At 45.1% G+C, this 14,920-nt stretch overlaps 2 protein-coding genes across 3 annotated transcripts in view; both read right to left on the minus strand.

The window, feature by feature from the left end:
* The window catches only part of As3mt (arsenite methyltransferase), a 49,018-nt gene extending 38,213 nt beyond the window's left edge, over window positions 1-10,805 (minus strand). The window contains exons 1-4 of one of the 2 annotated variants that reach the window (XM_052761163.1): window positions 10,738-10,805; window positions 4,333-4,395; window positions 4,171-4,214; window positions 3,220-3,240 (exon numbers count right to left, since the gene is read on the minus strand). In XM_052761163.1, coding sequence (XP_052617123.1) covers window position 3,220 — 1 coding nt within the window. In that variant the 5' untranslated portion in view covers window positions 3,221-3,240; window positions 4,171-4,214; window positions 4,333-4,395; window positions 10,738-10,805. The other variant, XM_052761164.1, reaches the window with a different exon arrangement.
* Borcs7 (BLOC-1 related complex subunit 7) lies at window positions 1,522-11,062 on the minus strand. The gene is made up of 5 exons (XM_052761166.1): window positions 10,869-11,062; window positions 4,333-4,395; window positions 4,171-4,214; window positions 3,220-3,240; window positions 1,522-2,165 (listed from the first exon to the last, which is right to left on the minus strand). The coding sequence occupies exons 1-5, from the start codon at window positions 11,004-11,006 to the stop codon at window positions 2,114-2,116; spliced, it is 318 nt and encodes a 105-aa protein (XP_052617126.1). The 5' UTR covers window positions 11,007-11,062; the 3' UTR covers window positions 1,522-2,113.
* Between the last annotated feature and the right edge of the window lie 3,858 nt (window positions 11,063-14,920).

Here is a 14,920-nt window from a genome sequence, read left to right on the forward strand (position 1 = left end):
ACATACAAGACATCTATACACATAAAAATAAATTTAAACATCAATATTTAAACATCCATAAATGTTGTTATATAATCTTGCTTTTTATTTTTAGATGAAACTCATATTTTCTTTAGCAAATGGATTGCTTTAATGATTTTTTAATTATGTATATGTATATGTCTATGTGTGTTCAGGTATGTATATGTGAACACAGGTGTCTGAGGAGTCCAGAAGAGGACATTAGGTCCCGTGGAGCTATACTTATAGACATTTGTGAGCTGTCTCAAGTGGGTGCTGGGAACTGAACCTGGGCCCTCTCCAAAAGCAGCAAGTGTTTCTAACTTCTGAGCCACCTCACCAGCTTTTAATGGCCATGTTTTATATGCTGGGTATATATGGAAAGGGTCTGTTCTTTGACAGTTTGTGGAAGGCAGAGAAATGGTACCACAAGCAAATGCCATTTTAACTGCTGCTCCTTTAGCACTTTGTGCTAAATTCCTCCTCATATTGATCTGGATATATTCTTTCAAATATTAGTTTTGTAATGTCATGTCTTTATAAGGTGCCAGACATTTTTACATTGACCAAATTTTTAGCAGTAAGCTGAGAGAGAACTCTTTTCAAATCTAATTCACTTTATACATGTCATAGTCAGTGATACATTTATTAACTTACACTTTAATGATTGAAGTATGAAACTGTAACAGTGACTTGTGGTTTTCTGTATTTTAGACTTTGTGTTTTGTTTGAGATGGGGTCTCTCTATGTAGACCATTTGGTAACTTAATTATCAGCACATCCATTTGTGTGACGTTACTTCCAAATATGAAGGGAATGGAATGGCTATAAATGATTACAAAACGAACCAAGGTCACTTAATCAAGAGTCACAGAAAGAAAGGAGCCAGTAACAAAGGTCAAGGCACGGGGCTGCAGCTGGCCAGAGAGGACATCGCTCGCCGGGTTTTCACATAAGACTCTGCTGTGACTAAGGGAGAAACAACAACCATCAGCCATGTTCTGTGTCCATTAAGTGAGAACTCTTGAGTGAGTGGTTACAAGTTTTTTAAAATATGAATTAGTCTAACGTGTTCACAACAGAAGCCCCTCCCTCCGCCCCTTCTTGGAGACAGGAAGACTGTATTGTCCTGAATGGTCTCAACTTCCTAGGCTCAAGTGATTCTCCTGTCTCAGCCTCCCCAAGTATCAGTGCCCAGGTGCAGTGATTTGTAATCCCAGCACTTGAGAGGCTGCAGCAGCAGGATTGTTAGTTCAAAGCCAGCAGGCTACACAGGGCACACTGCCTCAAAAAAAAGGGGGGGGGGGGGGGCTGGGGAGATGGCTCAGAGGTTAACAGCACTGACTGCTCTTCCAGAGGTCCTGAGTTCAATTCCCAGCAACCACATGGTGGCTCACAACCATCTGTAATGAGATCTGGTGCCCTCTTCTGACCTGTAGTCATACATGCTGTATACAAAATAAAAAATAAAAAATAAAAAAAAACCCAGCAGTGTGCTTAAGGATCACGTTAGACAGACAATACAGTAACACAGCTTTTAATAAGCTATCTTTTATTTTCAGTGCTACTTATTGAACCTATTTATTTTAATATGAAATTCAACACAACTTAAATATCTGATAAGAGTATGGGTTAATTCAATTTAAGAAGCAATTCTAAGGTCAGGCAATGGTGGTGCACAGCTTTAATCCCAGCACTTGGGAGGCAGAGGCAGGCGGATCTCTGAGACCAGTCTAGTCTAAAGAGTGAGTTCCAGGATAGGCAGGGCTACACAGAGAAAACTTGTCTCAAAAGACCAAAAGAAGTGATTCCAAGTTCAGTCACCTGGCTTCTTTTCACAAGTCTTTTCTAGATGAATTTTTGGAGATAAAAATGGAAACCAAAGCCGGGCGGTGGTGGCGCACGCCTTTAATCCCAGCACTCGGGAGGCAGAGCCAGGCGGATCTCTGTGAGTTCAAGGCCAGCCTGGGCTACCAAGTGAGTTCCAGGCAAGGCGCAAAGCTACACAGAGAAACCCTGTCTCGAAAAACCAAAAAAAAAAAAAAAAATGGAAACCAAGCCCACAGCCTCCTCCTCAGCATCAGGCAAAGGAGTCAATTGCTGTTGTGACATGTTACTTCAATAAATGACTCAGCTGGTCCTGCAGGTCAGGTGACTGTTCAACACTGGAAATCAGAGAAAAGGGTTGTCTGAAGTGAGCAGGAAAGACATTTCTTTGTATGATCTATTCTTTAACACATCACTCTTGTTACACCTAAGTCAAAACTGACCTCGGTCCACGTGAGCCTCGAAGTGTTTAAACTCCGAGTCTGGCACTGCGGCACACCTGTCTGTCCCAGTTACTTGGGCGGCTAAGGCAGAGGAGGGTCACTTGAACCCGAGTTTGAGGCCACCATGGAACACAGTAAGACTCCAGCTCAAGGCTGGGAGAAACGGAACCCACGAGGAAGGGTTTGTGCAGATGGGCATGGCGGCGGCACACACCTGTAACCCACCACTGAGGAAGCAGAGGCAGGACTGTGAGCTCAGGTTAGCCTGAGCTACATGGTGAGAGGCCTTAAATCAAAAAGAAGAGCCGGGCGGTGGTGGCGCACGCCTTTAATCCCAGCACTCGGGAGGCAGAGCCAGGCGGATCTCTGTGAGTTCGAGGCCAGCCTGGTCTCCAAAGCGAGTTCCAGGAAAGGCGCAAAGCTACAGAGAAACCCTGTCTCGAAAAACCAAAAAAAAAAAAAAAAAAATCAAAAAGAAAAGAGGCTTACAAAACCTTAATACAGTTAATAAAATGAGACTATTTAATAACTTTAGTATGTTTGCTCTATTTACGAATATTACCAATATAAATGGATGCCTATTCCTAAGGGTGGCCTCTGTACCCTGTAACTTCTAGAACTTAACAGGCAGTGAATCCAGTTCCTGCACACCTTTAAAATACACTGTGTTCTTCAAATTTTAAACAGGCTATTCAGAGCATGGTCATTTAGAGGCACATGTCAACCAGTTTTCCACTGCTCCTGGGCCCAGCAGTGCCACTCCCAGCATGCTCCAGTCAGGCCCACCCACCACCTTTGAGATGTCACACCCAGCATGCTCCAGTCAGGCCCACCCACCACCTTTGAGGTGTCACTCCCAGCATGCTCCAGTCAGCCCCACCCACCACCTTTGAGGTGTCACTCCCAGCATGCTCCAGTCAGCCCCACCCACCACTCTGAGGTCACTTACTTCTTCTGAATAGCTTCTTGCCTAAGTCGGGAAGGGGAGAAAGGAAAGAAACAGGGAGACTCAGTGAGCCAAGAGAAGTCATCCTCGACAGATCACAGGCAGGCTGAATACACCTGGTTAAACTTAGTATAATTACGTGGAGACGAGTAACCACGCATCTACACACTGAAAAACATTAGCTATCGGGACTTGAATTCTCAGCCATACAATCTCAATAGGGTATGCAAGCATCTTCTCCACCACATAAAATATAACACAAGAGCCGGGCGGTGGTGGCGCACGCCTTTAATCCCAGCACTCGGGAGGCAGAGCCAGGCGGATCTCTGTGAGTTCGAGGCCAGCCTGGGCTACCAAGTGAGTTCCAGGAGAGGCGCAAAGCTACACAGAGAAACCCTGTCTCGAAAAAACCAAAAAAAAAAAAAAAAAAAAAAAAAAAAACAAGAAAAAAAAATACCACACAAGGCATATTCAGTTGTAGTTTTCGTCAAAATTACAATGAGGGCGCTGCTGTCTGTGTATTTCAAAACCTGAACGATTTCCATGTTGCTGGCGCTGTGTTATGTGTAGGAATACCAGTCACCATCACACTCCATCTCCAGGGGAGGAAAGACACTGGGCACAGAGTGGACAGATACTGATCTAGTCTCTCAGGTGCCACACGTTGGTAGCATGATCCCGGCAAGCTCCGCCCCATGGGTTCTTCCTTTGTAGAGCTCCCGGTTAAGACAGGGAGGTTCAAAACAAGTGGCCCCAGCGCCCACTCTCCCACATCTCAATTTTTCTGAAGCCTCAGTGTCTTTCCCCTTATCAACCCTACCCACCTCCCTTCCACCCCCCCCACCCCCCCACCCCCCCCCACCCCCCGCCTCCCTCCCACCCCACCTCCATGGGAAGATATGAACACAGGCTGAGGGTGAGGATGCCGCAGACTGCCCGTTAGGGCATACTCACTGGTACTGAAGATGTGTTGTTATTATTGCCATTTTCCTTAAACTCTGCATAACAGAAAGAGAAACAGAATAGTCCACTTCCCTATGGTCATACAACACACACACACACACACACACACACACACACACACACACACACACCATGAAAGAAATAGTTTCTTACATCTTCTGAGTGCAAGATGGCATCTTCCTGTAGAACCATGTTTCGAGCTGCCTGACCCAGCAGCTGGAAGACAAAAAAACAGTAATGATCAAAATTCCCAACTCTGAGACTGGCCTGGCAGTATAGGCTTGCAATCCCAGATGCTAGGGAAGTTGAGGCAAGTTGAAGGCCTGCCTGGACTACAGAGTAAGGTTGGCTAATTTAGTGACCCTGTCTCAAAATAAGAAAATACAAAAATGGATGGTGATTTAGCTTGGCAGGTCTGGTTCAATCCCCAGCACCGAGGGAAAAAAATCCATTTCACTGGCACAGTGGCCATTCTGACACAGGCTCCACACCTACAGCCTCCTCAAGAATCAAGGCTCCAGAATACCGAGCTCTCCATACAGCCCGTTCATCAGATGCTAGCAGAAGTCAGCAGGACTGCTTTGCCCAGTGAGCCATCTCCTCGGTCCCATGTCTTGTTTTGGAAAACGGGGTCGCACACAGCTCAGTCTAGTCTCAGACTTACTGGGTAACTGAGGATTGTGGTGATATTTTGTGTGTGGTCTAGCAAATAAAGCTTGCCTGAAGATCAGAAGGCAAAGCCAGCCTCTAGTTAGCCATAGAGGCCAGGCAGTGGTGGCACACACCTTTAACCCCAGCACTTGGGATCTCATGCCTTTGCTCCCAGTATTTGGGAGGCATACATGCCTTTAATCCCAGCACTAGGGAGGCTGAGACAGGGAGTGATCTGGCTGGGTGGAGAAAGGACTATAAGGCGGGAGGAGAAGGGAACTCAACCCTTTCAGGTTGAGGATGCGGTAGAGGTAAGAAGACTTTCCAGTGGCTGTGGCTGTGCTTCTCTGATCTGTCAGCTTTTACCCCAGGATCTGACTCCTGGCTTTTATGATTAGACCAATTAGGATTCACGCTACAGAGGATGATTCTGAACTTCTGATCTCCTGCCTCTACCTTGCAAGGGCTGGGATCACAGGTGTGTGACTCTAAATTACATTATTACCTAGTACAATGAAGGTGCTGTGTAACTGTTACACAGTTTCTAGGGGACAATGAAAACACTACACATGTTTCAGTGCAGATACAGACAGTGACTACATTTTCAGTCTGTAGTTGGCTGTGAAGCTCAAGGACACCAAAGGCCAACCGTACCCCACTCCCATCCTCTTACTTACAACTTATACAGGTACTGCGCCATACCTTGTAATTTCCACTTTACAATATAACCCTGAGATAAATGGATCTATCTGCATATCAGTCATATATATATTATATATATATATGTATATATATAATATATATGATATATAATGATATATATATATATCTCACTGGATATCTGTGAGAGAGAAAAAGAGAGAGAGATCTTGTTTTTCTATTGCTGTGAAGAGACACCATAACCAAGGCAATTTATAAAAGCATTTAGTTGGGGGTTTGCTCAAAGTTTCAGAGGATGAGTCCATGACATCATGATGGCAGGGAGCAGAGCAGTAGCTGAGAGCTTCTATCTTATCCACAAGTTGGAGGCAGAGAGACTGGGCCTGGTGTGGGCTTTTCAAACCTCAAAGCCCATTCCCAGTGACACACCTTCTCCAACAAGGCCACACCTCCTAATCCGTCCTAACCAATCCACTAAACATTCAAATGAGCCAATGGGGGTCACTCTCATTCAAACCACGTGAGAGAATCTCCTCAACTACTCTTTCACAACCCCAAATATCACACCACAGCACATAGACACACGAGGACACTCAACCAGTCTCAGCCCACAGACTTGGAGGCTATTTCTAGTCTTTGCTACTGTAAAGATAAACCAAAACGCTCCCCTGAGTCTGCATCCTAGAGCATCTTTGTGATGAACATGCAGAATCTTGATCCTGGTTCAAGTTTTGGTACATGTTGACAAATTCTCCTGAGTCACAGATGTATCATCTTGCACTCCCACCAACAGCAGATGAAAGGGCAGCTTCCTCTCCTGTGGTGCTAGGAATCCAATTCAGGCCCTTGCTAGAACTCTATACTCTATCACTGAGCTACACCCCCAATTCCTGCGGCCAGTTTTGTGGGGTGTGTGTGTGTGTGTGTGTGTAGGGAGGGTTGATATCAGGCTATCTTTCCTCACTTGCTCTCTGCATTTACTTTGTTTTTGGTTGGGTGTTTGTTTGTTTGTTTGTTTTGAGACAGGGTTTCTCTGTGTAGTCCTGGCTGTCCTAGAACTCACTCTGTAGAGCAGGCTGGCCTTAAACTCAAAGAGACCTGCCTCTGCATTTGTTGTTGTTGTTGTTGTTGTTTTTCCTTTTTTGGTTTTTCGAGACAGGGTTTCTCTGTGTAGCTTTGCGCCTTTCCTGGATCTCGCTCTGTAGACCAGGCTGGCCTTGAACTGCATTTGTTTTTTAAGACCTGGTCTCTGGTGGTGGTGGTGGTGGTGGTGCTGGTGCTGGTGCTGGTGGTGCTGGTGGTGCGTACCTTTAATCTCAGCACCTGGAAGGTAGAGGCAGGAGCATCTCTGTGGGTTCCAAGACAGACAAAGCTACACATGAGTCAAGGCCTTCCCCAGAATGCAAGATGAACTCACTGACACTTTGCAGCATCTTCTCAGATAAACCAACCAGACACACACCATTTAACACTTCTAGATTTACCTTGTTAACAAGGAATAGCACAGAAACAATCGGTACAGAATCTTTCTAGATCCACAAACTCTTCTCTAAGTTTTTATCATTGGCTTGCTCATAATTAGCTCAGTGAGTTTTTCTCACCTACCCATCTTCACTGAGTTTCTCATTTTCACAACTATAGTGTGCTCACTGCCCCTCCCCCATGTCATCACTTCCCACATTTTTTGTTAAGTTGTACAGCTGAGGGGCTGGGGATAGAGCTCAGTAAAGAGCTTGCCTTGTAAGAACAAGGACCCGAGTTTGATCCCTAGAACCCAAGGGCTGGGGAATCAAATGTGGTGGCTCACACCAGCAAGATGGGCAGATCCCAGGGCTCCATGGCTAGTTTCCTTCACTTACTTGGTGAGTCCCATGCCAAAGAGACCTAGTCTTAAAATCTTTAAAAAGTAGATGATACCCAAGGAACAGCACCTGAAGTTGTCTTCTAGAGACATGCATGTACATACACATGCACACACATACACATACACATACACATACACACACACACACACACACACACACACACTAAATTAACAAATTACATTACCACACATAGATTAAAAAAAAAAACAAACCACAATGGGGGCTCTGGGTATAGCTCAGGGGTAAAATGTTTGCCTAAAGTACTCTCTAGGTTCCACCCCAGCATTGCAAAAACATTAACAATTACAACACCCCACAATGACCCTCACTAATACAAGACTCAAATGGAGTGTCTGAAGGACAGGTGTGCAAGAAAATAGCCGTTTGTCACTAACTGGCTGTGGGCGTAAGTACATTTCTCCTCACTTTCTGGACCAGCCAGACTGGTACCCAATCTTTGTACACATTTCATCTCAAGGCCTTCCAATCCACAGTCCTACCTACAACTCTCTGCTCTGGCTCCAGACATCCACATGGCTTGCTGTGCATTTCACTCCACTGTCTGTACAAATGTCACTTTCCCAGAGACCTGTCACCACTCTCTGCTCTGAGATTCATGTTCCTTAGAATGTTTATTCACCACTTAAGGCTGGGTGTTCCACTGGGTTTATTATCTGTCTCTTCCCTACAGTGTGAACTTTGACTCTGCCTTCTTTTCAGACTATATAAATCCACAGCATTTCAATGCAAGCTTCAGGGTTGGGCTACAGTGTTCAGTGACAGAGCACTTGCCTCCTATGAATTAGACCTAGGTTCAATGATCAACACCAACAGCACGACCACAAAAAATGCTAAGCTTCCTGGGTACCTGGATTTACCCCTTGAAACTAGAACAGCTCCTGGCACACAGTACACATTCAAAAATTATTTGTAAATGAAAGCTGTACTAGAAACTCACTATGACACCCCAACCACCTCAAAAACCAGTGAAGGAAATGGCAGAGGTGATGTGCCATCCACGCTGAGGAAGGAAGTCAGGAAAGACAAAGGCTGGAGAATTGTGAAATTATGTGTCAATCCTGTCCAGAAACCAGGCTAACTTCAGCTTGATTTAATCCACACTGCTTAGTGGGGTCACACTCAGACCTCCTACAGGAGAAGACACTCGGGTACGAGATGCATAAAGATGAGGAATGGGAAGGAGCAGGCTACTTTAGAGGCAACCAATGTGGCAGTGGTTTTTGTTAGCTTATCCAATTAGTGCCATGTAAAGGTAAATTCATGATGTCCAACATACACTAGTAGTTAAATATAAATCCATCTTTAAAAAAATGGCGTGCAGGGTCATACTATGAAGCCCCGTCTAAGCCAGAACTTGCTATGTAGTTCTTGCTGGGCTGGAACTCACTCTGTAGACTAGGCTGTCCTTGAATTCACAGAGATCTGCCTGCCTCTGCTTCCCAAATGCTGAGACTAAAGGCATGTGCTACTATAATCACCTTTAAAAATGTTTAATTGCATGTATTTATTTATTCTGTAGAGGAGAGAGGAACATGTGTGACATAGCACATTTGTGGAAGTTAGACAATAATCTTTGGAAGTTGGTTCTCTCCTTCCACCATATGGGTCCCAGGCTGGGACGGAACTCAGATGGGCCAGCTTGGTGACAAGCACCTTTACTTGCTGAGCCATCTCGCTGGCCCAAAACCCACTTCTTTAAAGTTTAAACATATGTATACCATGTCTTCAACAATTTGTTTATCTAGGAAGAAAATGTGTGTGTGCAATTATACGATGTGTAGGATATTTTGCATGCACATACATTTCCTACAAATAAACAGAATCTATAAATCATGAAAAAGAAAAGCCAACATGTTGCCAACAAAACTGACACAGGAATTCTGTGCAACCATGATCCAGTGTCACAAGGTGAAACCACGATTTGCATAATTTATATTTGGAAAAGGCAACTTAACAATTCCTTAAATTCTTCAAGCTTTCTCTGACACCGAATCCTAAAAACAGTGTGTCAGATGGAACCACACGAAGCCCATCAGCAGAGAACAGCAGGTCTGGTAACTTCAACAGCTCTGTAATATGGTAAGGACAAACACTTCTTGTACAGCTGGGATTTCTGTTTGGTTTTGTGGCCAGTCAGTAAAAGCTAGCTACACAACAGGTTATCATAACTAATGTGAGTCAGAGACTGTGAACATTCATACACAAACCCAAAGACCCGAGAACATACTGTTCGGTTACCACAACTACATAGGAAAATAGGTATGTGGAAAAGGAGAGACTTGCTAGTCTATGAAAGCTAGGTTGAAACTGTAACCACTTGTTGAAGATGAGTAGCTAAGTTACTAAATTAAGAAAGAAGAAGATAATGAACCAACCTGCAGGGGAAATTCATGGAAATCTAAAAAGACCGTGCGTTCTGTTTTACAGATGTATTCTAGGCTTCCATTTTAAAAAAGGCAAAACTAGAAGTCTTAGCTATGTGTGGGTGGTTTAATCTAACAAAATGGACATACGCTTCATTTCTTTTGGTTTTTAAGTTTTTGTTTGTTTTTTGTTTTGTTTTGTTTTCAAGACAGGGTTTCACTGTGTAACAGCCTTGGCCGTCCTAGAACTAGGGCTGGTCTTGAACTCACAGAGATCCACCTGCCTCAGCATGAGCCACTACTCCCTGCTCCATTATTACTTTTGTTCGGAGTACCTGCTGTTAATAAGCACTTAGTATTTGCTCAATGAATGAGTGGACAAGTAGAGTCAGTTAGAACCCTTTCTTCCTGCCATTAGTCACCACTGCCCAGCTAGTTTTTATTTTTTTAAACAGTCCCTTATGTATTCCAGCCTCTTGCATGAGCCTCCTGAGAGCTCAGATTATAGGTCTGCCCATCATGCACCCCCATACGTTTGATTCCCCTTTAGTAAATACATACCAATGCAACTGCGGGGTCATTGTACTTCATTTACCTGCCCACGAGCACGTTTCATTAAGAAAAGTGCTATGAACATGCACACGTCTTTGTGTGGGCACACACTTTCTCTAGAATAGATACCTAGTTCAACATGCAGCGTGTACATGTCATCAAATCATTCCTTTCACAGAATTCCACGGAGGAGGGGGAAGGAGAACAGGGCAATGGAAAACGCTACTCTAAGAAACAATGAAGACCGTGGTCAGAAATATAAAGAATAAACGCACAGACAAAGGGGCGACAGGAATCTGGGAAGTTGAGAGCAACGCCAGGCCGAGTTTCGAAAGGGGACTGAGAACAAGGGGGCACCGGGCAGGAGCGGCGGCTCGGCCTGTGCCTCTCCCCTTTCTGGAACACAGGTTCCCACCACGTCGCCTCTTCCAGCTCTACCCGCTCACCCTAAACTGAAGAAACGCGACCAGCACGCCACCGCCGCGGGGCCAGCAGCCCACACTCCCAGGATGCAGTGCGCCGCCCCTCCCCGAGCGAACGCTGGCAGCGCGGGCCCGGGAGCCCACGCCCCGCTCACCTCCGAGCTCCGGGAGCCTTTCAGCACCTGCTTGGTGAGCGCGATCACGTCGGTCCCGCAGGTGTTCACCTTCTCGGTGAGAAGCCCCTTCACCGACTGACCAAATCGTGCTTGCGAATCCGGCGTCCCAGTCGCCATCGTCTCAACCGGGGAACACCGCAGCCAGACGACGGCGAGTCCCTGGGGCCAAAAGAGATGCAAAGCGGCCAGTCCTGCCAAGAGGAAGGACCGCATGCGCTTAGCTCAGGCTGCTTACCAAAATGATTTAAAATGCTCAGTTGATGAGAATGGAAGGCAAGGTCTAAGCAAGCCACCCTGGAGCGGGTGGAATATAACTTAGGTGAATTTATAGTTTAGAGTCAGAAGAGCTGGATTCCAACCCATTTAATTCTACCATTTAAGCAGCGGTGTGGCTACAAATTGCTCAACCCCCGGGTCTTATGTTCCTCATCTGTGTTACAGACAGCACTGCATGAACTAGACGTGGTAGCACAACCCTGTAATCCCAGCATTCTCTAGATGGGGGCAGAGGGTCAGAAATTCAAGGTCATCCTTGGCTATTTGGCAGGTTGAAGCCGCCAGATTGAGATACATGAGACCCCATCTATAAAGTAGAGATTTCCTTCAATTTTAACAGACATTTCATTAAAATCGTCAAAGGACACAGACAATGCAAAGAAAAATAAATTCAAATTTACTAAAGTGAAAAAAAAGTCAACATCACTAATACTTTTATCGATAGTAATTTTTATTGATGACTAGCCTTTTAATTAAAACCCTGCTTATAATAACTTTGGAAGTGGGGCTTAACAGAAGGATATTAGTGTTGGATATTCATGCCAACTCAAGTGGCAAGGAAATCTGCAATGGGCAGATACTCTCTTTGTAAATTTTGTAAAGTCTCAAGGCACGCAAGTGGCCAGAGGCACACACACACACACACACACACACACACACACACACACACACACACACCCCGCGCCGCCCGCCCCATTTCCCAAAGGGTTCAAAAGGACTGTAACTGCCTTTCCCAATCCTAAAGTGGCAGAGTGACGAGGCCCCACCCTCCAAGAAAAAAAAAAAACCTCACCAATCCCTGAGTTTGCCCCCAAAATCAGGCCATATAATCCCTCTAATCCCAGGCCATCCTGGAAAGCCCCACCCTCCCCCAAAGAAACCCCATGAATCCTGCCCAGTTCTCTGCTGCTTCTCACCATGGTAGAGGCAGCAACCTTCCTGGGTTTTTCCCTTCCAATCTCTTTTGTGAGGTTTGTTGTTCTTGTTAGGGTCCGAGAGAAGCCCCCCAAGAAAGACCAACGGTCATGTATGCAATTTAGCAAGAGCGCTTATTTCCAACAGGTTGGGGTGACAAATAGAGACCCCCGAAGGGAGGCTGCAAGTTCCTTTTAAGGTGAGTTAGGGGAATTCCAGGAAGGAGGGATTAATCTGGAGCTGATTGGTGGAGGAAAGATTAGTCTGGGAGCTGATTGGTTGGAGGCTGTAGAGGTTAGGGGCTTATTGACAGGAGGGTAGGAAAAACTTTAGCTAGCGGAGGCTGGGGACCGGGGTGGCATCTGCTGAGCCAGTAGCAGGCTGTGAGGCACCTGCTAATTGGTTGCCCCTGAGTTCTGGTCTTCCTGAGAACGGCTTGCTCAGCTCCAGCCAGTTCCAGGAAACCGAAACTAAGGCCTGGTCCCTGCAGGGCTATTTTTTTTTTTTTTTTTTGGTTTTTCGAGACAGGGTTTCTCTGTGTAGCTCTGCGCCTTTCCTGGAACTCACTCTGTAGCCCAGGCTGGCCTCGAACTCACAGAGATCCGCCTGCCTCTGCCTCCCGAGTGCTGGGATTAAAGGCGTGCGCCACCACCGCCAGCTATTTAAAGCCTGCCATGGCTCGAGTCTGGCTCCCCAGTCCTCTCAGTACTGTGTGACTTTGTGATATTTCTTGGCTTACAACTGCCCGGATACCTTCCCATCCGATCTGTAACACTTAAACAGTGAAGTCACTGGGAGTAGCCCTTGAAGGGGACATTGAAACCCTGGTCCCATTTTGTCTCTCTTTCCTTCTGTGGTAGGTAGTTTGCATGTAATTGGCCCCCATAATCTCAGGGAGTGGCACCAATAGGGGGTGTGGCTTTGAGTGGGTGTGGTCTTGTTGGAGGAAGTATGTCACTGTGGGGGGCGGGCTTTGAAGTTTCCTATGCTCAGGATACCACCGAGTGTGTCAGTTAGCCCACTTCCTGTTACCTGCCTATCAAGATGTAAGGACTCTGAACACCACTTCTGCCTGCCGCCATGCTCCCCATCATGATGATAACGAACAAACCTCTGAAACTAAGTGAGCCACCCTCAATTAAATGTTTCTTTTATAAGAGTTGCCACGGTCATGGTATCTCTTCACAGCGATAAAAAACCCAAAATAGGGGCTGGAGAGATGGCTCAGAGGTGAAGAGCACTGACTGCTCTTCCAGAGGTCCTGAGTTCAGTTCCCAGCAACCACATGGTGACTCACAACCATTTGTAATGAGATCTGGTGCCCTCTTCTGGCCTGCAGACATACATACATGCAGGCAGAATATTGTGTACATAATAAATAAATAAATCTTAAAATAAAAAAAGAAATCCCTAAAGATAACAAGTTTAAAAAAAAACAAACACCAAACTAAGATACCTTCCCAAACATGGAGTGAACAGTCCTTCACCACATACTGCCACCATAGTACACTGTGGTGCCACAGGCCCAAAGCACTGGCGACAAATAATGTACACTGGAACCTCTGAAGAAAAGAACAGTAATAGAAAAGTTACACATACAAAAATCCTAAATTGAGAATCTGCAGAGATTTTTTTTTAAACAGTTCATTCAAGAAAATTCCTAACTCAAGAATCTCAAAACAAGCTGAGAGCCACATGAAGGATTATTGCCTGAAACCAGTGACACAGAATTCTACCATATGTCCTCTCCTTGCCATACTACTTTTTATTTATAGAATAATTTATCTCTTTAGATATTTAACCACGGAGACATAGCTCCATCTTCAATTCATTTTATTTTTCTGTGCATTTGTATATGTAGAGGGGGTGGTATGTGTATATGTCTGAAGGTGCCCTCAGAGGCCAGAAGAGGGCATTAGGTCCCCTGGAGCTGCAGTACAGGTGATTGTGAGCTGTTCAACATGGTTGGGTGCTGGGAATCAAACTCTGTTCCTCCACAACAAAAATTTGCTCTTAACCATTGAACTGTTTATCCTATTTATACTTTGAAAGACTTGCCACAAATGAGTTACCTCATTATACACATTTCTTTCACTAGTATTACTGACTTCCTTAAATCTACCTTTTCTGGAGGTGATCATTACATTAACTCCATATCTTTTCTCCCAAGCTATTGTTTGGACAGCCAATCTAGATATTTGTTTGTTAGTTTTTGAGACAAGGCCTCAGTATTACATCAGACTGGCCTCCAGCTTACAGAGAGCTCCCTTACCTCCTAAGCGCTGGGATTTAAAAGCATTCACCACCACAACAACAATTTTCTTTTTATACAGAGATATTTCAGATAAAAATGTTAAAATCCCAGTAGGCCATGCTCAAAGCTAAGTGGATATGACTGTGGCCTTGTCATTTCCCAGCTGGAACCCTGCATTCTTCTGGGACTCTAGTAAATGAGACCATAAATGGCCCTTGTGCTACACTTGTGACCCGCCATTTTACTGTATCCACAGTAACTGTAGGTGAATGAATGTCAGGAACCACCTTTTGATCTCATTTGTCAAAAGAAAAAATAAAGGTTCTTTAGCGACTGTGGTGGTTAGCATTGTCAACTGGGCAGGGCCTAGAATTACCTAGAGGTTAGCCACTGGACATGTCTATAAGGGACTGTCTATATTAGGTTAGTTTCTGAACGTGTTTATGAGGGATTATCTCTATTGGGTTAGCCTCTGGACGTGTTTATGAGGGATTATCTAGATTGGTTAACCTACATAATGACATGAGAAGACTCACCTGAACTGTGGGCAGCACCATTCCCTGGGCTGGGGTCCTGAACTGAATAA

The sequence above is a fragment of the Peromyscus californicus genome, unplaced genomic scaffold (genome assembly GCF_007827085.1).
Source record: "Peromyscus californicus insignis strain IS unplaced genomic scaffold, ASM782708v3 Scaffold_4__1_contigs__length_199733344, whole genome shotgun sequence".
NCBI lineage: Eukaryota > Metazoa > Chordata > Mammalia > Rodentia > Cricetidae > Peromyscus > Peromyscus californicus.

Bases quoted from the DNA above. Each gene is read 5' to 3' on its own strand.
- Borcs7 (XM_052761166.1), bottom strand. From the start codon at position 11,006: ATGGCGACTGGGACGCCGGATTCGCAAGCACGATTTGGTCAGTCGGTG. The intron at 3,241-4,170 runs GTGAGTATGCCC...TTCCCGACTTAG, and splicing joins ACAACACATCTTCAGTACCA to GCAAGAAGCTATTCAGAAGA. The intron at 2,166-3,219 runs GTAAGTGACCTC...TCTGATTTCCAG, and splicing joins CAAGAAGCTATTCAGAAGAA to TGTTGAACAGTCACCTGACC.